This window comes from Pongo abelii, chromosome 5 (assembly GCF_028885655.2).
Source record: "Pongo abelii isolate AG06213 chromosome 5, NHGRI_mPonAbe1-v2.0_pri, whole genome shotgun sequence".
In the NCBI taxonomy this organism is placed as follows: Eukaryota; Metazoa; Chordata; class Mammalia; order Primates; family Hominidae; genus Pongo; species Pongo abelii.
In genome coordinates this window covers 149,967,451-149,990,267 of record NC_071990.2, presented here as the reverse complement: position 1 = coordinate 149,990,267, position 22,817 = coordinate 149,967,451, and the positions used below count along the sequence as shown (strand labels likewise).

The 22,817-nt window shown below is 44.3% G+C and overlaps 1 protein-coding gene across 8 annotated transcripts in view; it reads right to left on the bottom strand.

Annotated features, from left to right (window-relative positions):
• SASH1 (SAM and SH3 domain containing 1) overlaps positions 1-22,817 on the bottom strand; it is a 281,596-nt gene that overhangs the window by 145,806 nt on the left and 112,973 nt on the right. For all 8 annotated transcript variants that reach the window (XM_063725047.1, XM_063725046.1, XM_054558281.2 and 5 more), the window contains exon 2: positions 15,630-15,758. In XM_063725047.1, coding sequence (XP_063581117.1) covers positions 15,630-15,758 — 129 coding nt within the window. The remainder of the gene's footprint in view (positions 1-15,629; positions 15,759-22,817) is intronic.

The following is a 22,817-nucleotide window of genomic DNA, read 5'->3' as shown; positions in this document are numbered from 1 at the left end:
AGGGCACATCTCTGCCTGCAGAAAATGTCTCTAAGTTTTCTTTTACCTTGGAGGCCACTTTCAGCACAAGAATTGGAGTCCAAAGATTACACTGTCGATTTCTGATTTTTTTTTTTTCTAAGTAACAAGTTGCACTTTAAAGTTAGCAAAAGAAGACACATTCCCAGGTCAAACCAGTAAGTGCAGCTTTTCTCATGATGTGCTGGGATACAGAATTACAGAACTTACCCCCCAGGCATAACAAGTTTCTATGGGAAAATGGAGTCAGGGGTCCAGCTGAGGTTTCTAAGATGAATCCACTCCACAGAGGGAAAGAGTGAGTGCATACGGCCTCAGCCTAGAGTCGTTACTAGTGGCCACTTTCATCTGGGCAGTAGAGGTGGTGAGGACCCAGAAGTGAGGATGGGCTCTAGGTGGATGGAGAGCCAGGCAATATGAGGAGGGAACAAAGGCCAGAGGTAGCAAGGAAGAAGGCTCACAGGAGTGAGGTGGGGCTGTGCAGAGGAACAGATGGAAAGGGAGAAGGAGCAGGCTGCCAGCGTAGTTCCTTGGTATCTTCATTCTTAGCCCTGCTAACCTGAGCCTGGAGCAGAATGCAGTAGGAACAGGGCAGAACTTTCTGTTTTCCTCTGTGCCTTTCAACAAAACCCCCCTAGTCAAGGCAGGAAGGAAGAAGGGACAAGGGTCGGAGGGGAGCTTTCTATTCTCCTTTCTTCCTTGCTCCTCCTTCTCTCTCTTTTCCACTTCTCCTGGCAACTATTATTTGCTAATATTCTCACTGGCACACACATACATGCACACAGAGATGATCACAGGCAGGAGGGGATGCCTAGGTAGGCAGAGCTGGGAGACAGTCAGGCCTAAGAAAGGCACAGCATCACCCCATGTCCAGGGTGTGCAGTAGGAAGAGGAAATGGAAGAGGGAAGCAGAGGCAAGAGGCAGAAGGTTTGAGCAGTAAGTTCTGCAAGCTTTCAGTCAAGCCGCCCTGTGAGCAGAATCAACAATCTCTTCCCAGACTGTGATGAGCTAGCTTGGTTCCACTCCACTTCCAACACTGCATTATTATTTTTTCCTCTCTGCTATTCTGCAGCTCCTTGTGACTACACAATACACTCAGCTGTGTTAAACAAAAACACAAAAGTTGCTGCTGTCTTGGACAGTTCCCTATCAGATGAACAGAAAGGCCAACCAGGCAGAAGGCGCCAGCAACCATAGCCTGGGCTGGGGCTGGGGGAGGGGTGTTGGAGGGGGACTGGGGACTGGGATGGGGGCAAGGCTGGGGTGGGGCATGGGCTGGGAGAGGGGAATGGTGGGGCTGGGGCAGGGGGCTGGGCTTGGAGGGCAGGTGGTGGGGGTGGGGCTGGGGTTGGGATGAGGGTACGAAAGGGCTGGGATGGAACTGGGACAGGAGTGAGGATGTGGGAGGCTGGTGGTGCTGGGCTGGGGGTGGGGCAGGTGGTGGGGGTTGGGGCAGAGCAGGGATGGGCTGGGCTGGGGGTGGGTAGTAAGTCAATTTAGAAAGGACTGAAGTGCTAAGCACATTTTTTTTCTATTGTACTGGTTTTTAGGTCGTTTATCCTCAGTGGATCCTGGACATTTACATTTGTATACCCATTTGAAGACAACAGCCTATCCCTTAGAACCATATTTAAAAAATAGGTTTACATAAGCAAACTTTACAGCATGAAAGACTTTTGTCTTATCAAATACACTTTAATTGGGAGCCTTTCCTCCTCTAATTAGAAGTTCTGAACTTGTAAACATATTTTACGTTTTTATTAGCCAGCAGGTTCATTCTGTAATAAAGGCATTTCTTTTCCAGAATTATACTTTCAAAACTTTCTTGCTTAAAAGATTTTTCTTATTAAATATTTATGCTTATTTTTAAAACCCAAGAGTGTAATAAGAAAGCCTCACTTTATGAGTCTAGGAATGCAAATATCTCCAGAATGCACAGCTATTGTCATTCATTCATCCCACAAAAATTTATTCCTCATCTACTATATTCAGGGGATTGTTCTGGTCATAGAGATACAGTAATGGACAACATACTCACTATAGAAAGGTGAAACAGCATTCAAAGTACTATGGAATTTTGGAATTAGGAATAAAGGTACTAAAAATCACTGAATCGTACACTTAAAAGGGTGAGTGTTATGGTATATGAATTATATCCCAATTAAAAAACTCATTTTAAAAAACACTATGGGAAGGTGGGGTATGGTGGCTTGCGTCTGTAATCCCAGCACTTTGGGAGGTCGAGGCGGGTGGATCACCTGTGGTCAGGAGTTCAAGACCAGCCTGGCCAACATAGCAAAACCCCATCTCTACTAAAAATACAAAAATCAGCCAGGCGTGGTGGCAGGCACCTGGAATCCCAGCTACTTAGGAGGCTGAGGCAGGGAGAATCACTTGCACCCGGGAGGAAGAGGTTGCGGTGAGCCGAGATTGAGCCATTGCACTCCAGCCTAGGCAAAAAGAGCAAAACTTCGTTTCAAAACAAACAAAAACCCAGCTGTTAACAATTGTTATCTTTGGGAACTGGGTATTAAGAGACGTTACAATTCTACTTTGGAATTTTTATTCAATTTTTTTTACAATGAATGTATGTTGTAATTGTATAGCAAAAATTACTTTTGGCTGGGCACAGTGGCTCATGCCTGTAATCCCAGCACTTTGGGAGGCCTAGGTGGGAGGATCGCTTGAGGCCAAGAGTTCGAGGCCAGACCAGGCAACATAGTGAGACCCCCATCTCTTAAAATATATACATATATATAAATATTCTATATTATTTCATGCTTTATAATATTGCATTTTGATATATTACCCAAGGACATAAACTAATCTGTAAATCAAGTCAACACAAACTGATTCTTCCAGAAGGCTCTGAGGAGACTCTAGAGAAGAAAATGCAAAGTTCGGGAGTGGCCAGGGAAGATTTGGCATTGGCCTCCTGGTTTCAAATCTCATCTCTGATACTTACTAGCTGTTCAACTTTTAACAAGTGCTAACTTTATAATGAATATCTCTACTATAAATAATAATATCTATGATAAGTATTCATTGAGCTCTAGCATGTACCCAGGAACTACGCCAAGTGCCATATATATGAACGTTATCTTATTTAGCCTAGACAACAACTGGACGAAGAGGGCATTGTCTTCCCCGTCGGTCAGTCTTGGAACTGTGGCACCTCTCAGTGGGGTCCAGGCTGGTGTGTGGCGCAGCCTGGGTCTTCCCCACCAGGTGGTACTTTCAGAGCACTGGTTTCTGCCTCTGTCCAACCTAATCATCAGATAACTAATATCCACCTCATAGGGTTATTAACAACAACTAAACAGGGTAATAGATGTAGATGTCTCGTCAACTCTAATGTGCTTTTAAAAATGTCATTTTTGGGCCGAGTGCTGTGGCTCATGCCTGTAATCCCAGCACCTTGGGAGGCCGAGACAGGCAGATCACGAAGTCAGGAGATCTAGACCATCCTGGCTAACATGGTGAAACCCTGTCTCTACTAAAAAATAGAAAAAATTAGCCGGGCGTGGTGGCGGGCGCCTGTAGTCTCAGCTACTCTGGAGGAAGGGGAATGGTGTGAACTCGGGAGGTGGAGCTTGCAGTGAGCCAAGATCGTGCCACTGCATTCCAGCCTGGGCAACAGAGCAAGACTGTGTCTCCAAAAAAAAAAAAAAAAAAAAAGTCATTTTGCAGTGGCTCACCCCTGTAATCCCAGCACTTTGGGAGGCCAAGGCAGGCGGATCATTTGAGGTCAGATGTTTGAGACCAGCCTGGCCAAAATGACAAAACCCTGTCTCCACTAAAAATACAAAAAAAGTCGGGCATGGTGGCACACGCCTGTAATCCTAGCTACTTGGGAGGCTGAGGCAGGAGAATCACTTAAACCCAGGATGCAGAGGTTGCAGTGAGCTGAGATCGCACCACTGCACTCCAGCCTGGGTGACAGAGCAAGACTCTTAAACAAAAAAACAAACAACAAAAAAGTGATTTTTGTGATAATTATCTGCAGGGTTGTTATTACCACCTTCCCATACTTTGTTTTTTCCTCTTTAGTTCTTGGCAGTACTTTAGGTAGCAAGGCAGATAAAGTACCCTGAGGTTTAGACATGTGAAGTGAAACTGATGATCAATGATGCAGAATAGCTTAATTGATAATTATCACATCACTGGCATTGAAAAGATTCATCAAAAATATTAAATAGTAAAACTTTCCTTAAGTTGAAATTCTCCTTTAGAAGGAAATGTTTAATCTTCATGAATCAAGTGACTGACTCCAATGAAGAATTCAGATAAAATACCCAAACAGATCCCGAAAGATGAAAAAGATCAAAGGAATATCTTGGAGAAAAGAAACCCACACCCTAAGGAGAAAGGACATACACATACAAACAAAGATACCCTTTGAAATCACAGATGAAAATCTGTCTTCCTTTTGGCATCTTTGTTAAGAAATTATGTTTCTGCTGTTGCACACATTAAGAAAATAACATACACCCCTCCACACACATCCAGATGTTCACGAATATTCATGGTGTGCTTCCAATTTGGTTTGGACTTGCTCTTGATTTATTTTTGATTAAGTTTCATCAGCTTCTGCTGGGGCCCATGAGATGGATGGCATTGCTGTAGCACAAATTTAGAATATCTTCATATTCTAAATAATTGCTCCAGTCTCTCAAACTATCCCTTATACATAAATTACTTATGCACAGGTCTCAGAATGGCCAGAGATAGGAGCAGTGGCTTACTCCTGAACGTAGATTCTTAATACCATTCTAGAGTTGGTAAATTAAGTCTCCATTTCTAATACACAGATTGACCTGTCAAGGGAGAAAAAAAAGCAACAACCTAATTTTCTTTTTTGAGAAGTACAGTGAAACACTAAGGGAAAGGCATGAGCTGTGCTCTGGGGTGTATTGAGATGTATTTTCCAAAGTTACCCCATGAGCTAGTTTGTGTCCTTCCTGATAGTGAATAGTTGAAAAGTCAGGATAACTGATGTGACCGCATCCATTTTTTTTTTTTTTTTTTTTTTTTGAGACAGGGTCTCACTCTGTTGCCCAGGTTGAATTGCAGTGGTGCAATCTCGGCTCACTGCAACCTCTGCCTCCTAAGCTCAAGCCATCCTCCCACCTTAACCTCCGAAGTAGCTGTGACTACAGGCATGCGCCACCATTCCCAGCTCGTTTTTGTTTTTTGGGTGTTTTTGGTAGAGGTGGGATTTCACCATGTTGCCCAGGCCAGTCTCAAACTCCTAAGCTCAAGCGATCCACCAGCCTTGGCCTCCCAAAGTGCTGGGATTACAGTCATGAGCCACCACGCCTGGCCAGCACCAAACAAATTTGCTCAACATTTTACCATCTTGTTTTCTTCAACTTAAAATTCTTAAAACTTCCAAACCGAAAGAAAAAACAATCCCAAATGCAAACATACTGCTGGAATGGGGGCAATGGTCTTCTAATGAGAGGGAGCAAGAGAAACCTCCCACTGATATACATGGTGATCCAGAGCTCAGAGCTTAATTCTCTTTTTTTTTTCCCCAGACAAAGTCTCACTCTGTTGCCCCGGCTGCAGTGTAGTGGTGCTATCATGGCTCACTGCAGCCTCAACTTCCTGGGTTTAAGTGATCCTCCCACTTCAGCCTTCCCAGTGGGTGGGACAATAGGTGTGTGCCACCACGCCCTGTTTATTTTTGTATTTTTTTGTAGAGACAGGGTTTTGCCATGTTACCCAGGCTGGTCTCAAACTCCTAGGCTCAAAGGATCCACCTGCCTCTGCCTCCCAAAGTGCTGGGATTACAGGATGAGCCACCAGGCCCAGCCCAGAGCTCAGTTCTCTCTACTGTTAGTCATTTCGGTGCACAGGAGCTGTGGTGAGAGATCAGTCTAAAACATGGACTGCGTGCGTCAGGAGGACAATGTCAGGTGTGGTGTGTGACAACACCAGCATAGGCTCGGGGGCCCTGCCTCAGCTGACTTCCAGGCTGGGCCCTGCAGGTGTCTGCCTAATTCCATTCCAGATGCCAACCTGCCTCAGACCCCACGCAGGGTTCTGCAGAATAGGTGGGCCACTTGGCTTGGACCACTCAGTCATTTCCTACAGTCTCAAATGTGGACTGTTGACATCATCGCTAAATGACATAGATCCAGCTACAGAAACCCACTCTGAGGGCCTGGAAATAAGCAAACATTCACTGCACTCCTTTACATTTTGTCTCACTTCAAGATCATACTGCCTCTAGTGTGCTACAAATTAACATTTTTAAATAGTCTATAATTAGCTTCTGATTAGCCTAAATAAATTATACTGTAATCTTCCATGTTAAAAATGTATATAATTGTTAAATGTAAAGACTGAGATCACACTACAATTTTGGCATCCTGGTTTTAATATTCCAGGATCCAAAAAGGCACCTGGCCTGGGCCTCGTTCACCCCCTGAATGGTCCTGACTCCAAAAACAGGGATGCTCCTTTCCCTCCCAAGCCCTGGCCAAGCCCTGGCTACCTGCTAGGTTCTGCCATCAAAGTGGCCACTTTTACCTGAGTTCCTAACTCTTCTCCCCAGTTAGTGTCAATTTCCTTAACATTTAGGAATGCTGTCTGTTGTATGCAAATGGAAACAACAAAGCTCAGACTTCTTCCTTTTTGGCAAGTACTAGTATTGAAGTAGTATGCTAGTTTGGTGTTTAATCCCTCAGGTGTACTACTTTTTATTAAAGCAAGCAAACAAAAACCATTTCTAAATGTTCAAGAGCAAGAGAAAAAGAAGCTGAAATTCTGTAATCCTAGCACTTTGGGAGGCTGAGGCGGGTGGTTCACCTGAGGTCAGGAGTTCGAGACCAGCCTAGACAACATGGTGAAACCTCATCTCTACTAAAAATACAAAAATTAGCCAGGTGTGGTGGTGGGCACCTGTAATCCCAACTACTTGGGAGACTGAGGCAGGAGAATCACTTGAACCCAGGAGGTGGAAGTTCCAGTGAGCCGAGATCACGCCATTGAACCCCAGCCTGGCAGACAAGAGTGAAACTCAAAAAAAAAAAAAAAAAAAAAAAAAAGAAGCTGAAATTGTTGATGCACATTTGAAAAATCTGAAGCCCTCTCTACTCTTAGACTGTCATGCACAACACATCCAAGCCGGCAGTTTCCGTAAGTGTACAAACAGTCTGCAAAGGTGTCTAGTGCCTAAGTGTAAGGTTGGAAACACCTGAACTGACTGCAGGGTTAATAAAAAAAACCTTCTTAATTACCAAAGGTATAGAATGCCAAGATCAAATCTGGCACCAAGAGATCTGTTGATGTCCACGTTCACATAGTGCCATGTGCAAAAAATGCTGACTACATTGGAACAGGGCATTTGATTACAAACGTGACTTTGTCTGAGAGAGGCCAGAGCACAGAACTGTATTACCATCTGGCTTAAGATATAATGCCTCAGTGTATTTGACATCAAGTGTGTGAATCCCATAGCAGAATGGAGTTCAGACTCACCATCTAATGCCCACAGATACTGATCACAATCTTCAAATCAACTGTAGCCTAAAGTTAGCAAATAATGTAAGTGAAGACAAAAGGAAACTGAACAAAAACAAATGCCATTTAGAGAAAAAACGGGGCTTCAGCAGGATAACTCAGGATAGTGTGCGGCACCGTTCTCATTCTTATCCTATGGGGATGAGAATAAGAATTCAGGGACGACATAAGTCTTCTGTGTTTCTATGCTCTGGGGGCAGACCTGTGTTCCTTCAAAACAATGGTGACCTTGTAGACTGAGCTGGGCAGAATCTCACTTTCCTGATCATTTTCTTGAATATTCAGGAAGCTCGAAGGTACAACAGGAAACCTGTTTCTCACACGCTTTGCTGTCTGTAGCAAATAACAAAAGAGCAGTCAATGAAACCAAACAAAAACCCACACAGACCGGACTATGTGCACATGTCTGCGTGAAGCCACAGGCAAAGCAAGAACAAGTTCACCTTGGCCCGGCGGTCAACGATTGCAAAATGGCAATTTATTCGGTTTCGCCCTGTGAATAGTAATGAATCGGAATATTCTACTTTATCTTTTATATCATTAATAATCCAAGGACCAGTGAAAGAACAGCCTGCCTCTTTTTTCCCCTCACATCGTTTATACCATAGTTTCTAGCCACATTTACCCCTCCCTCCAATTTTTGGCCTTGGATGAAACTGTGACCTCTCCCTGAAGTTACTCCCCACGGTCCACACCTCCCTCAACCAGGTCAGTCTTCCCTGTCCCTTCTGATTGGGAAGCCTGGGTTATTACTCCCTCTAAGGAGTCATCAGGGACCCTCTTCTGTACTCCTGCACAGCACGGTAAGAGTATGTTACTTGCCTCACACCCCGACTAAACTGTGGCCTCTGTGGGCAGGGAATACATATTTTGTCTGTATCCCACATAACAGACTCAATGCTCATTAAATATTTCCAATATATTTAAATGCTCAGTTGAATATTTACACACATGAATGAATTCAACAAATACTTATTGGGCACCTATTATGTGCCATGCACTGTTCTCTATGAAAGGGTACAGTAGTGACCAAAATAGACCAACAAAAATCCCTGCCCTCAAACCAGGCAGGACCCACTGGAAAGGACAGGAAGCAACTCTGGATGTGTTGGATGTGTTCTCTATCATGCTGGGCTGTGGGTGACGTGGGTATATTTATTTGATGAAGTTATACAACTGACATTTGTGCATTTAGATGTACATAAGTTATACCTCAAAACAAATTTTTTTTTTTTTTGAGACGGAGTCTCACTCTGTCACCCAGGCTGGAGTGCAGTGGTGCGATCTCAGCTCACTACAACCTCCACCTCCAGTGTTCAAGCGATTCACCTGCTTCAGCCTCCCGAGTAGCTGGGACTACAGGTGCCAGCCACCATACCTGACTAATTTTTTTTGTATTTTTAGTGAAGACGGGATTTCACCATGTTGGACAAGCTGGTTTCAAACTCCTGACCTCAGGTGATCCACGTGCCTCAGCCTCTCAAAGTGCTGGGATTACAGGCACGAGCCACCGTGCCCGGCCAAAACAAACTTTTAAAAAACATAGTAATCACGAAGTGTGAGTGGGGTGTGAAGATGAAACGATGGCAGGATGCTGCTAGCTGTGGATGCCAGGAAACAGGCACAGGACGTTCACGGTATTATGATCTTTATAGATGTTCACATTTCCAACATAAAAAGCTATAAAAAAAATCCCTGCACTCACTTGAATAAATATTAATGAAGTACAAGTAATGGATACTCTTCAGCATTACTGCAGGGATTTTTCAACTCAGAATAGAAAGGAACGGAAAGAAATCAACAGTTACAGTCACTTATGATGACAGCAATTTTTTTCATTTAAGCCTCTAATAACTCTGAGATACTTTACTCTCATTTTATAAATTGGGAAACTGAGGCCAGGAGAGGTCATCCCGCTTGCCAGGTAAGTAAAAGAGCCAGAATTTGAACCAAGTCTGTGACTCCCTCAGCCTCTTTCCATCAATGTTTCTTACACCCTCTTGCTCACTGCAACAAGCCCGGGTAATGGCTCTTGCTCCAGCCTGAAGAGGGGGTGGTACAGCCAAAGGAGGCTCCGACAACTAGCAGTGGTCACAATGGACACTACTCTTACTGCCTCTGTCTTAATCCAGAACTATATTTGGAAGGTTTAAGTTATTAAAATTGCAAGGAATGATAAGTCATTCCTACGCCATTAACCATGGTTCTCTTTCTTTTTTTTTTTGAGATGCAGTCTCACTCTGGCACCCAGGCTGGAGTAAAGTGGCATGATTTCGGCTCACTGCAACCTCGCCTCCCGGGTTCAAGCGATTCTCCTTTCTCAGCCTCCCAAGTAGCTGGGATTATAGGTGCGCACCACCACACCTGGCTAATTTTGTATTTTTGGTAGAGATGGGGTTTCACCATGTTAGCCAGGCTAGTCTTGAACTCCTGACCTCAAGTGATCTTCCCGCCTTGGCCTCCCAAAGTGCTGGGATTACAGGTGTGAGCCACTGCACCCGTCCAACAATGGTCCTGCTATGACCTTTCACAGTTATAATATGCAATATTTTTATTGACATTCCCAGTCCTTAAAGACCTCAGTGCATCTCCACCTGGGCTCTCTTTTCCTTGTATTCACACAGTCATGACAACAAATTGGCACAGAAGCTGGGCCAGGCTTCAGTTGCTGATGAGTATGTCATCATCAACAGAGTGCTGCTGGGGGTAGGGACTTCTCTGTCAGCTCCGTGCCACATCAACAACTGCACAAACTTGTTTTCTGCCAATATCCACACAGATTCCACCTCAAAGATGCTGAAGAAGCTGATACTGCCAGTAATAAGAAGCCACCTTGAGTGTGTTCCTTTCCTGACCACGGTGTCACTTTGACAGATGTCAGACTTAGCATCATTCGAGTTGGACCATTATGGGCTTGGAAAGCTAGTAGCATTTCTGATTGTGGCTTCTCCCAGCCAAAAAAACACATGGTGCCCAGGGATTGTGCCAAATGTGGAGAGATATGGGCAACTTCCCTGCTGTTCACAAGCACTAATGTCCCAATCCCCAGCAGAGGGAAAGGCTGTGGTCCAAACACACCATTCCTGCAGGGCCCATTTGGTGCTAAATAAAAACTCTCACCATAGTTATAAATGTGAATCATAATCTCTGTTTATATTGTTGAATTTTTACCCATCTGTACTCTCTGTTGTCTTCACCAAAACTAACTGGCCCCAAAGATACTTTATCAAATGCATTATTCCAGTCAGATCTGGGTGATTAAGTCCTAGAGAAAGAGCTCGACATCCAGTCCAGAAAGTTAATTACTAACATAATTATCAAAACCTTTTATTTTTCAGGGTTAAGTCAAGCAACTCTGTGGGCTGAGTGTCCTTTTGTTTTGTTTGTTCTCCAGTTGATACATAATTAGCTCTTAAGGACAATGCATTTTTTGACTTTTTAAAGCCAAACACAAATATCTAAGTATTCTATCTATAGACTATTTCTTCAATCTCCAAAATTCACCCAGAAGATTTAGAATGAAACAAAGCCATAAGCCAATTCAACCCATCACCCAAAATTCTCTGTCCTCAAGGCTGTCTTCTAAAATGACATTTTCTAGAGCAGACACAACAAATCTAATGCTACTTTTTCCCTATAAAATGTTTGAGGCTTCTAATATGTTACTGCATATTTCCTCTCCTGCTTTTAACAGATTATTTCATCTCAAAGCCATCTCGCATTCAGCTTTGACAGGGCTGCTGACAAACATAGAAAGAAACTGGCCAGTCGCAGTGGTTCATGCCTATAATCCCAGCTCTTTGGGAGGCTGAAGCGGGTAGATCACCTGAGATCAGGAGTTTGAGACCAGCCTGACCAACATGGTGAAACCCCGACTCTACTAAATACAAAAAATTAGCCGGGAGTGGTGGCACACACCTGTAATTCTAGCTACCTGGGAGGCTAATGCAAGAGAATCACTTGAACCCAGGAGGTAGAAGTTGCGGTGAGCTGAGATTGCGCCAATGCACACCAGCCTGGGCAACAAAAGCGAAACTCCATCTCAAAAAGGGAAAAAAGAAAGAAAGAGAGACAGAGAAAGAGAGAAAGAAAGAAAAAAATTATTAAGCTGCAGGTCCTCAGACCTGAAGTTGTGCCAACCAAGCAGCCAGGAGGGAAGGCATATTGTTTACTTGTCTGAAGGCAGAATTGAAAGATTAGAAATATATGTAAAATTCTGATGCAATAAAAGAGAACATGACAGACTGGAAGTCACAGCTTTTCAAGGAAATGAGTTCCCATCAGGAATCAAACTGTTAAGCACTGTGAGAGGGAACTTTCAGTAGGTTAACAGTGTTGTGTCATAGCCTAAATGATGACTAGCCTCAAAACACATCTAACATGGACATCTAGACTTTGGAGCCATGGGAGTGACACAGGAAACATCCAGCACCTAAACCCGATCCTTGCCAGTTTTAGAATTTCCCTTTTCCACTGCAACTTGTCTGGAATTTCATAGAAAGAGAATCTGAAGGCTGAGCGCAGTGACTCATGCCTGTAATCCCAGCACTTTGGGAGGCCAAGGCGGGCGGATCATCTGAGGTCGGGAGTTCGAGGCCACCCTAGCCAACACGGTAAAACCCTATCTCTACTAAAAATACAAAAATTAGCCAGGCGTGGTAGCGGGCACCTGTAATCCCAGCTACTTGGGAGGATGAGGCAAGAGAACTGCTTAAACCCAGGAGGCGGAGGTTACAGTGAGCAGAGACCATGACATTGCACTCCACCCTGGGCAACAAGAGCAAAACTCTGTCTCAAAAAAAAAAAAAGAGAGAGAGAGAATCTGAATATGCCAATTTGGGGTCTTACTTGTTAACTACAATTTAAAGAATGAACAGTCATGCTTCCAGCCTGGCTTGAATCAGCTCCCATCAATTTTACCCACCACCAAATTCTTGCACCTTTGATGGGAACTAATTAAGCTCATGTGGTGTCTTTTTCCCCCCAGACTGTCTTCTGTGGTTTTGGAACAGAGCACGCCAAATTAGCCCCATCTGTTTGAATGAGAAGGAGGTTATTTATCCCACTGATGGGCAGACTTTCTCTCCTACCTAGAAGCTGCCTTCCAAAGTTCCCAAACACCATGGGATGATGATGGTAACCCCAACTCCTAACCAGCTAGAATCCTGAGAAGAGCAGTTTAGTGTTGTGTCAGTGATCTGTCTTCCGCCAGTTCACAGCAATCATTTCCTCAAGCACGGTAAAATGTCTGAGGAGGCCACGGAGTCCTACCAGACTATCATTCGAGGCAAGAATTGCAACATTCTGGCCAGGTGCGGTGGCTCACACCTGTAATCCCAGCACTTTCAGAGGCCGAGGCGGGCAGATCACCTGAGGTCAGGAGTTTGAGACCAGCCTGACCAACATGGAGAAACCCTGTCTCTACTAAAAAAAACCAAAAAAACAAAAAAACAAAATTAGCCGGTCATGGTGGTGGGCGCCTGTAATCCCAGCTACTCGGGAGGCTGAGGCAGGAGAATCACTTGAACCCAGGAGGCGGAGGCTGCAGTGAGCCGAGATCACGCCACTGCACTCCAGCCTGGGCAACAAGAGGGAAACTCCATCTCAAAAAAAAAAAAAAAAAAAAAAAAAAGAATTGAAACATTCAAGAATTCAGGGCATTATGCAATATTTAAGTTGTCCTGTGGTAATCTTGCCAAAATGAAAGTGTTTTTTCATTAACTATGCTCCAACAGGAAAGCCTAATGAATTTTAAGAGTGTGGGAGTCTTCTGACACATAAAGTTACTTTATTCAAAAGGAGGAAATAACCCCAGCATTCACACATGTCAAGGAACAAAGTTAAAAGAAAGAAGCCCTTGACAACGCTGCCGCCCACCTGGGCCAAGGCGTCAGGCTCCCGTGGTGATGGCTGTCAGCCCCTGGATGACACTTCTCAGCCTCAGTCAACTTTAAACTAACTCCCATCCCTGCAACTACTAAATTGGTGAACATAAAAGAAAGAGAATCAATTAATATTTGGCAGTCATGATATAATGTTACTCCTGATCCAAGGAATCTTTACTTGGTTAAGAAAAGAAATAATAGTACATAAGAACACCATAGTCTTACCGTGGAAACAGATTATAGGGCAGTGGTACCCAACCACTTACTGGGTCCCTTATATGAGAGGAATCACAGAACCCTTGTATGTAACATAAAAATAATTATTAACAAAAGAATTCCCTGTTCCTAATTAGTTCTAAATTAGTTACTTAATTATTATTTTTGTGTGTGTGCTCACCCTAAGTAGATAAATAGGAGGTAGGAGGAGGATAAATAAGGATTCAATTGAATCAGCAGTTTTCAAACATTTTTTTTTTGAGACAGAGTTTCACTCTTGTTGTCCGGGCTGGAGCACAATGGCGCGATCTCGGCTCACCACAACTTCCGCCTCCCAGTTTCAAGTGATTCTCCTGCCTCAGCCTCCCGAGTAGCTGGGATTAGAGGCATGCGCCACCACGCCCGGCTACTTTTATATTTTTTTAGTAGAGACAGGGTTTCTCCATGTTGGTCAGGCTGGTCTCGAACTCCCGACCTCAAGTGATCTGCCCGCCTCGGCCTCCCAAAGTGCTGGGATTACAGGCATGAGCCACCACTCCCGGCTGAGTTTTCAAACATTTTTTTAAAGGCAGAGGAACTCTGTTACTTAATTTAAAGGCAGAGGAACTCTATTACTTAAAACATATCCATGCAGCCCCTACTATATGAGATGGCTCAAAAGGAACAGATCTGGATGAGGAGATACAGAGGGTTGAACATTTTCTTCTGCCTCAACCCCACTTCTTGAGGAGGTCCTGAGGTTGGCATAATGAAACAAAACTATTTGAAAGGCATGGAACTAAAGTGAATCCAATAGTAAGATATTTAAACTGAGAAATGCAGATGCTTTTATGATATTTTACAGCAAATATACAATTTTGAACTACTAGTATACATATAAATTATATATATGGCACCTATGCTAGTTACTGTTTATCACATACAAGTCCAAATGTGCCACTGATTATACACATAAAGGTTTTCACAAACAGCCAAATTTATTTCAGTGCACCTGAGTGAGAGGAGAATACAGCCATGAAAGACGGTGATGACAAAGAAGTCTCAAGGACAGGGAATATGAGCTACAATAAAATGTTAAGTAATAAAGGAAGAAGTTTTTTTTTAATATATAGATACAGCATTGTTTCACTGATTTTTTTTTTTATAAAAGTGTCTTTAGGCCGGGCGCGGTAGCTCACGCCTGTAATCCCAACACTTTGGGAGGCCAACGTGGGCAGATCACCTGAGGTCGGGAGTTTGAGACCGGCCTGACCAACATGGAGAAACCCTGTCTCTACTAAAAATACAAAATTAGCCGGGCGTGGTGGCACATGCTTGTAATCCCAGCCACTCGGGAGGCTGAGGCAGGAGAATCACTTGAACCCGGGAGGTGGAAGTTGCGGTGAGCCAAGATCACGCCATTGCACTCCAGCCTTGGGGACAAGAGCGAAACTCCGTCTCAAAAAAAAAAAGAGTGTCTTTAGTGGTGGACTAGTTTTGCTGATTTTTAAATGCCCACAAAAACACTGGAAGGCTACCTGCTAAAACACCAACGTGATTATTGCTAGGTGAGAGACTACAGGTGATTTATTGTTCCTTTAAATTTTATGTTGCTTTCCAAAAGAAGAAAAGAAAAAGAGAAGAAATGAAAAAAAAATTAGCCTAGACATCCTTTGGGCTTAGAGTCAATAAAAAATGTAGTATACACTGGTGAATAGTAAAAACATACTTTTCCCTTAAGTAAAAAAATAAAAATAAAAATCTATTCTTTTAATGAATGCAAAGGTTCGATCCTATTGCTCCAGCCAACACTCACTCAGTTTGATATCTGCGGCAGAACTGGGCCAGTCCTTTAGGGATCTGAACTTTTTACCCCATGCTAGTGCAGCAGCCTACAGATTGATACCCCAGGAACAGCTAGCACTGGGACAAGGACCAAGGAGAAGCCCAAATTGGAGCAGCTCTGCTCACAGAAGCATATTCCCAGGACCCCCACTCACCAATTCCAGGTCCTGGGAAACCCGCCGTTTCCGCAGCTCCTCCATCCTCTCGCACACATCAGAGAAACAGGTGTTGTAATAATCTGCATACTGCTGCGCCAGGTCATCGATGTTTCCCAGTGAACCGTCCTGAAGGGGTGGAAAAACAAAGGCGGTCAGGTCAGTCCACCCTGGAAAAGCCCACAGCCATTGGACCTCCCTCTGTGCAGAGTTTATAGTAATAAAGGCCGGTATTTAAGTGGGAAACATCAAGTGCCAGGTTGTTTTACATGCAGCATCTCTTACTCCTCAGGACAGCCCTCTGACAGGGGCCTGTTTTTTCCCCACTTATACTGATGGGTAAACAGGAGCTCAAAGAAGTTGAGCGACTGCCCACAAATCCCAGGACTAAGAAGCACAGAGGCCAGCTCTCCAACCTGGGACAGTCTGGTGCCAACGCCAGGGTTTTCAACCCCCATCTCTCTGCCTGCCTAGCAGGGCTAAGAGAGGAAACACCAGGGAAGCATCTTCAGCAAAGATACCGTGTGAGGAAGAGGCTCCTAATGCCCGGTGTGGCCCCTGGCCTGCACCACCACCTCCTGGGAAGCTCATAGAAGAGAGAGATGTCAGGACCCCTCCCAGGGATTCTGATGGGAGCCTGAGAATTCAGGAACCGACAGAGAATTGCATCTGGGACAAATCTCACTGCACCTCTCAGGAGACCCTCAGAAAACTGGAAAATCTTTTTATTCATTAGTCATTAGTGTTCATTAATATTCATTATTATGGTCATTAATATTCATTATTATGATTATTAATATTCATATTATTCATTAGACTCATTATTCACTAGGCATTCCAAGTCCAGGTGCAAGAGTACATGTTATAAATTCACCTGCATAAATAAGTAAACATGTTACTTGTTTCTTCCCCAAGGCAAGTGCCACGTAATTGCTCTAGAGCTCATTCTGAGTTTCCACCCAGCTCCATAGCGCCTGGTACTGGTTAAGTGGCCTTAGGCATGTCTCTTAACCTCCGAGGAACACTGAATAATCACAGCACCTACTTCAGTGAGGACTACTGGAGTAACACGTGTGAAGCACTTAGACCTTAGCCGGCTCATGTAGTCCACCCGGCATGTAGTAAATGCTAAAAATTTCTCGCAATGTAATACTCACTGCAAGATTATGTTCCACACTATAGTCTTCCTTTAGAGCAATGGATTCCTAAAAACATACCTGAATACATACAGGGAGGATGACAGAAATGCCTTGTACATTTGTAAGTTATGCCATTTCTTCTATCAGGACCCCTCCCAGGGATTCTGATGGGAGCCTGAGAATTCAGGAACCGACAGAGAATTGCATCTGGGACAAATCTCATTCAGAAAGACCTCTCCTCTCCTCCAGTTCTTTTTTTTTTTTTTTTTTTTTTTAACCTCCCAACATTCTGCTCTTTGGTATAAATAAATGACTTTACCAAGACAACCAAGGAAAATACGACTTTTAGACCACCTAAAGCCACACACACATTTTCCATTTTACAGACTGCTAGCCAACCCCTTCAGTTATTTAATGTTGGTGCACTGCCCATAGCAACACACGCCTAACACTGCAAAGCAGGCTTAGATGCAAGCGGGGCTTGGGAGTTGGATTTCTCCCAAAGCCTTTCTGCTAAAGACCTACACCCTGGTCAGGAGGCCTGGGGCAGAGCAAGGATCATCTCTACCCTACTTCTGCATTCACTGATTTTACAGAACCAAGGGAGAGGAGAAACAGAAACGTGAAAAAATGACGCTTCAGAAAAACTCCTTGCTTCCCCACCAATAACATGTTCTGCATTTGAGCTGATTGCCTCGAAGTTCCTAGCACAGTGTGGAGACAAGAAGGACTCTTCTAAGGCCAGTAAGATCTTTTAATGTGTCTGGACAAAAGTCACTCCTTCACTACAATCAGTCTTGTCTGTCTGAGCCCACAGCCTGGACTGACACAGCAGGCAAGGTGGGAGACCCCCTCCTCTTCAAAACGTCATCTATTGTCAAGTGTCCAGTAGAAAAATAACAAAGGTCAAGACGGAATCTGCTGCTGCCCCTCTGAGGACATGCACCATGGTGCTGAGCCTCCTGGCCTCTGCTGTACTGCCTCCAGGAAAGGAAACTGCCTGAAAACAGAACCTGGGCCAGGCGCGGTGGCTCACGCCTGTAATCCCAACACTTTGGGAGGCCAAGGGTCGGGCATGGATCACCTGAGGTCAGGAGTTTGAGACCAGCCTGGCCAACATGGTGAAACCCCATCTCTACTAAAAACAGAAAAATAAGCTGGGCTTGGTGGAGCACGCCTGTAAACCCAACTACTCTGGAGGCCGAAGCACAAGAATCGCCTGAAATCAGGAGGCGGTGGTTACAGTGGGCTGAGATCGCACCACTGTACTTCAGCCTGGATGACAGGGTGAGACTCCATCTCAGACACAAAACACAAACCCAGAATCTGTCTTGGAAGAAGAGGGAGCCAGGACAGAATATCTTAAGGTGGGGTTCCTGAAATACAGCATGATAAACTGATATTAGGATCCTGAGGATCCTCCGACTCATCACAACTCAACCACGCATGCCCCAGGGTCACAACTTGACCAATTCCATCCACAGCCTCCCGATGGCCCAGCCTTGCCCAACCTGCCACCCAAATGACCTTGCTAAAAGATCTGACGGAGTCTCCCCCGCTGAGATCCTTCCATAGCCCATCACCCATCTTACAATATAAACCCCAAATGTACCAGCCTTTCAGTCCCCTTCACCTGCGGTCCCCACATCCTCCATGCAGTAGGGGCCTGAGAGGACCCAGAGAGCAACAAGCAGTTCCTCCTGGAGGCACGAAGCAGACCTTCTCCCACGCATCCCCAGTAACCCCATCAACACACACCCCCAAGAGAACTGAGGGAACTCCTGGAGGAAACTTTAAGAGAGAAGGAGGGCAGAAGAGCAGCTCCCATGGGGGCACGGGTTCTGACTACCAGCTCCTGACAGCTGTGACTAGGAGAGCAAAGCGCCAGCCCCTGGGAGGCAAGGGCTCAATGCCACAGCTGCCTCAGCTATTCAAGCACCTGGGGCCAGGTGCCTGGCTCACGCCTGTAATGCCAGCACTCTTGTAGGCCAAGGCATGCAGATCATTTGAGGTCAGGAATTCAAAACCAGCCTGGCCAACATGGTGAAACCCCACCCCTACTAAAAACAGAGCCAGGCGCAGTGGCTCACGCCTGTAATCCCAGTACTTTGGGAGGCCGAGGCGGGCGGATCACCTGCGGTCGGGAGTTCGAGACCAGCCTCACCAACATGGAGAAACCCCGTCTCTACTAAAAATACAAAATTAGCTGGGTGTGGTGGTGCATGCCTGTAATCCCAGCTACTCAGGAGGCTGAGGCAGGAGAATCACTTGAACCCGGGAGTTGGAGGTTGTGGTGAGCCAAGATTGAGCCATTGCACTCCAGCCTGGGCAACAAGAGTGAAACTCTGTCTCAAAAAAAAAAGAAAAAGAAAAAAAAATTAGCAGGGCGTGTTAGTGGGCACCTGTAATCCCAGCTACTCAGGAGGCTGAAGCAGGAGAATCACCTGAGCCTGGGAGGCAAAGGTTGCAGTGAGCAGAGATCGCACTATTGCACTCCAACCTGGCTGGGGCAGCAGAGTGAAACTCTGTCAAAGAAAGAAAGAAAGAAAAGGAGGTCCAGGTGCGGTGGCTCACACCTGTAATCCCAGCACTTTGGGAGGCAGGTGGATCATGAGTTCAGCAGTTCGAGACCAGCCTGACCAACATGGTGAAACCCCGTCTCTACTAAAAATACAAAAAAATTAGCTGGGCATGCTGGCGGGTGCCGGTAGTCCCAGCTACTTTGGAGCCTGAGGCAGAAGAATTGCTTGAAACCGGAAGGCAGAGGTCGCAGTGAGCCAAGATTGCGCCACTGCACTCTAGCCTGGGCAACAAGAGCAAAATTCCATCTCAAAAAAAAAAGAAAAGAAAGAAAGGAGAGAGAGAAAGAGAGAAAGCAAGCAAGAAAGAGAGAGAGAGAGAGAAAGCAAGCAAGCACCCAGGTAGTTCCCAGGATGGAGGGAGCTGGGCTATCTTCAGCACCAGGGCATCCTCCTTGATTTACCTAGGGATGTTTGTTTGCTGATACTTCAAAGAAACAAAGTGCTCACCATCCCTGTTCACCATGAAGCCTCTCCTAGTTTCTTAGCTCCTTTCCCCAGCCTATATTGAGAAAGACAAAGGAGATCCCTTTTGTGTGTGAGTTTGAGGGCAAAGGGGAGCAACTTAACCTGAAAGTCCATTTTTATGAGTTATAGACCTGATCCCTATCACAACCAGGGCCCCTGGAAGATCCTAGGCTTTTTGGAGTTGTCTTGGTCTCAGGAACGTGATGCTATCCTCATCCAGAAACTTCTGCCTTCATCCAGCCAGGAAACAAAACACATCTGCCACTTTGACCAAATAGAAAGTCCATGTCTCCCAACAGCCAAGTGCACTTGTTAAGGGGGTTACAGCTTACACACTACCCTGGGGCTTTCTGGTCTGGAATAGAAATCCATCACTCTCTCTGTCTCTTATACACAGAGGTCCACACTGAGGTATTCCAACATGGAATACCGGTTTCTCTCTAAAACAACCAGCTTTCACGTTTGTGAACTGTCCAACTTATCACAACCAACCGTCGTCTTGGACTAACCAAGACCACTGGGAAAAAAATTATTTATATATTATTTATGTAATTATTAATATAGCTTTGTCCAAACTACTTTCTTCCCCTTTTTCTCTTCTCTCTCATATATCCTAAGAATATTCTGATGATGTAGAAAAACCAAACTCAATGTCTTCTACAGCCTCAACACAGAGATCACTTCTGACACCACACATGGTTGGGCAGGGGAGGTGGTTCCCCTTCCTCCACACTCCAAAGAAGCAGCAGGTTCTGCAGTGGACACTAGCTGGGTGTTTTCCAGTTCAAATCCAACACTACCAAACTGGAGACAGCCTCATAACCCACAGGCTGAAGGCTCAGTTCCACAAGACTGCTCTTCACTTCTGATGCCAGAAGCAAGCTCCAGGTTGTTTTACCCACTACAAATTAGGGTTCCCACGACCCCCTTTTGGGGCTCAATTAATTTGCTAGAGTGGCTCGGAAAACTTGGGGAAACACTATACTTACATTTACTGACTTATTTTGAAAGAATTCACAAAGGATACCAATGAATACCAGATGAAGAGATGCACAGGATGGAGTATTGAGGAAGGGTGTCGGAGCTTCCCTGCCCTTTCCAGATGCTCCACCCTACACAAACTTCTACATGTTCAGCTATCCAGAAGCTCCAGAACCCAGTCTTTGGGGGTTTTTATGGAAGCTTCATTATGCAGGCATGATTGATTAAATCAAAGGCCATTGACTAGCAGCTCAACCTTCAGCCCCTCTTCCCTCCCCAGAGGTTGGGAGGTGGGGCTAAACGTCCCAACCCTCTAATCCAGCCTGGGTCTTTCCTGTGACCAGCTTCCATTCTGAAGCTACCTAGAGTGGCCAGCCATCAGTCAACTCATTAACATACAAAAAATACACTTATCACTTTGGAGGTTCCAAGAGTTTTAGGAGTTTGCCAGAAAACAAGATTAAGACCAAATATGTATTTCACAATATCATAAAACCAACAACAAGCCAACTCTTCACTTCAGTTCTGTTTTCCCTACGAGTGAAATTCTCTATCCCATTCCCAATCACTCGAAACTCCCCCAATAACTTGGGGACCTGAAAAATATATTTGTTGCTCCTGAGGAAAAGAGCAGCTGTTCAACTCAACTCAGGCCAAAGAAAGCCAGCATTTCACACCCTACAACATGCCGTAATAGCCACTCCTCACTACAGATAATAATTAGAACACGGTGGCACAGCTGCTTTTACATCTTCCCAAATTACTTTCCAGATGTGCAGTAAGTCCCCATAATTACCACTTTCATCAGTCCTGATGATTTAAATGCCAAGAAAGGCAACAGAATAGAAGAATGTATGTGTGTGTTTTTAAGAGTGGGTCTTGTCTGCCATCCCACAAAAAGAATCTTTTACATTCCAGTCAATGAAACCAACCAACTACCTGATGATTTTCTTTGCCCACTCAAAATTCAGGCTTTAAAAAATGAAATAATAAGAATAATCATCATTTCTATGTTATATGGGGGTGGGAGGAAACTCTGGGAATGATGGATATGTTTATGACATTGATGGTAGTGCCATATACTTATTCCCAAACTCATCGAATTGTATACATTCAAAATGCACAGCTTTTTACTTATCAAGCATACCTCAATAAAGCAGTTTTTAAAAAGCCATGCTCTTTCAGAACTGACAGTGTTTGCATTATTTTTATTCAGCTTGTTCCTTGAGATAGCTACAGACCTACTCCATAAAAATATTTAATTTTACTAAAAATACTTGCAACATGAGTCTGCAGGAAATTTAAATAATGCAGATGAGGTTTCCATAGGACCGCATGCTGCCATCTTTACGGAAACACAAAATCTATGTCTGACTCAACACCCCACCATGTTAATGTCAAGCACTGATGTTGCAAAATAAACTTGTAACTATAATAAGACTTTAAATCATCTCTACATTTATTATAACAAACATCATGATTAAAACACTGAAACGGATTCTTTAATAAGACTTTAAATCATCTCTACATTTATTATAATAAATATCATGATTAAAACACTGAAACGGATTCTTTTATAAACCTTTTCTTTTAAGGTGTTCAAAAGTTTCTGCTCTGGAGTTTATTGCTTGCCTCATCTATTTCACTTCTTTCTTATTTTCCCTCTTTGGTTCTCTGGCATTAAACTTAAGCAATATTAGTTCAAGTTTAGGAACATGGGAAAACTTTACTTCCTCAAAATAATTTTTTGAGAAAATTGTGAAATTTTGAGTCACGCGATCTTTTTATAAGAATTTTCCCACCCCTGTCTTTGAAAACAGGAAAAGAGATACATGCAGATTCAAGTTCTCTTTCTTTTTCTTCTCATAGAACCTGGTCACAGCATCTGTCCATATATATGACAATCCATTTCACTTGCTGCAGATTTAAATTAAATCTGTGGAGTCATCACCCGTGTCAGCTCAATGGACAACAAACTTGTATAATCTTCCCCCAAAGCCACAGAGCACCTTTGTCTCAAA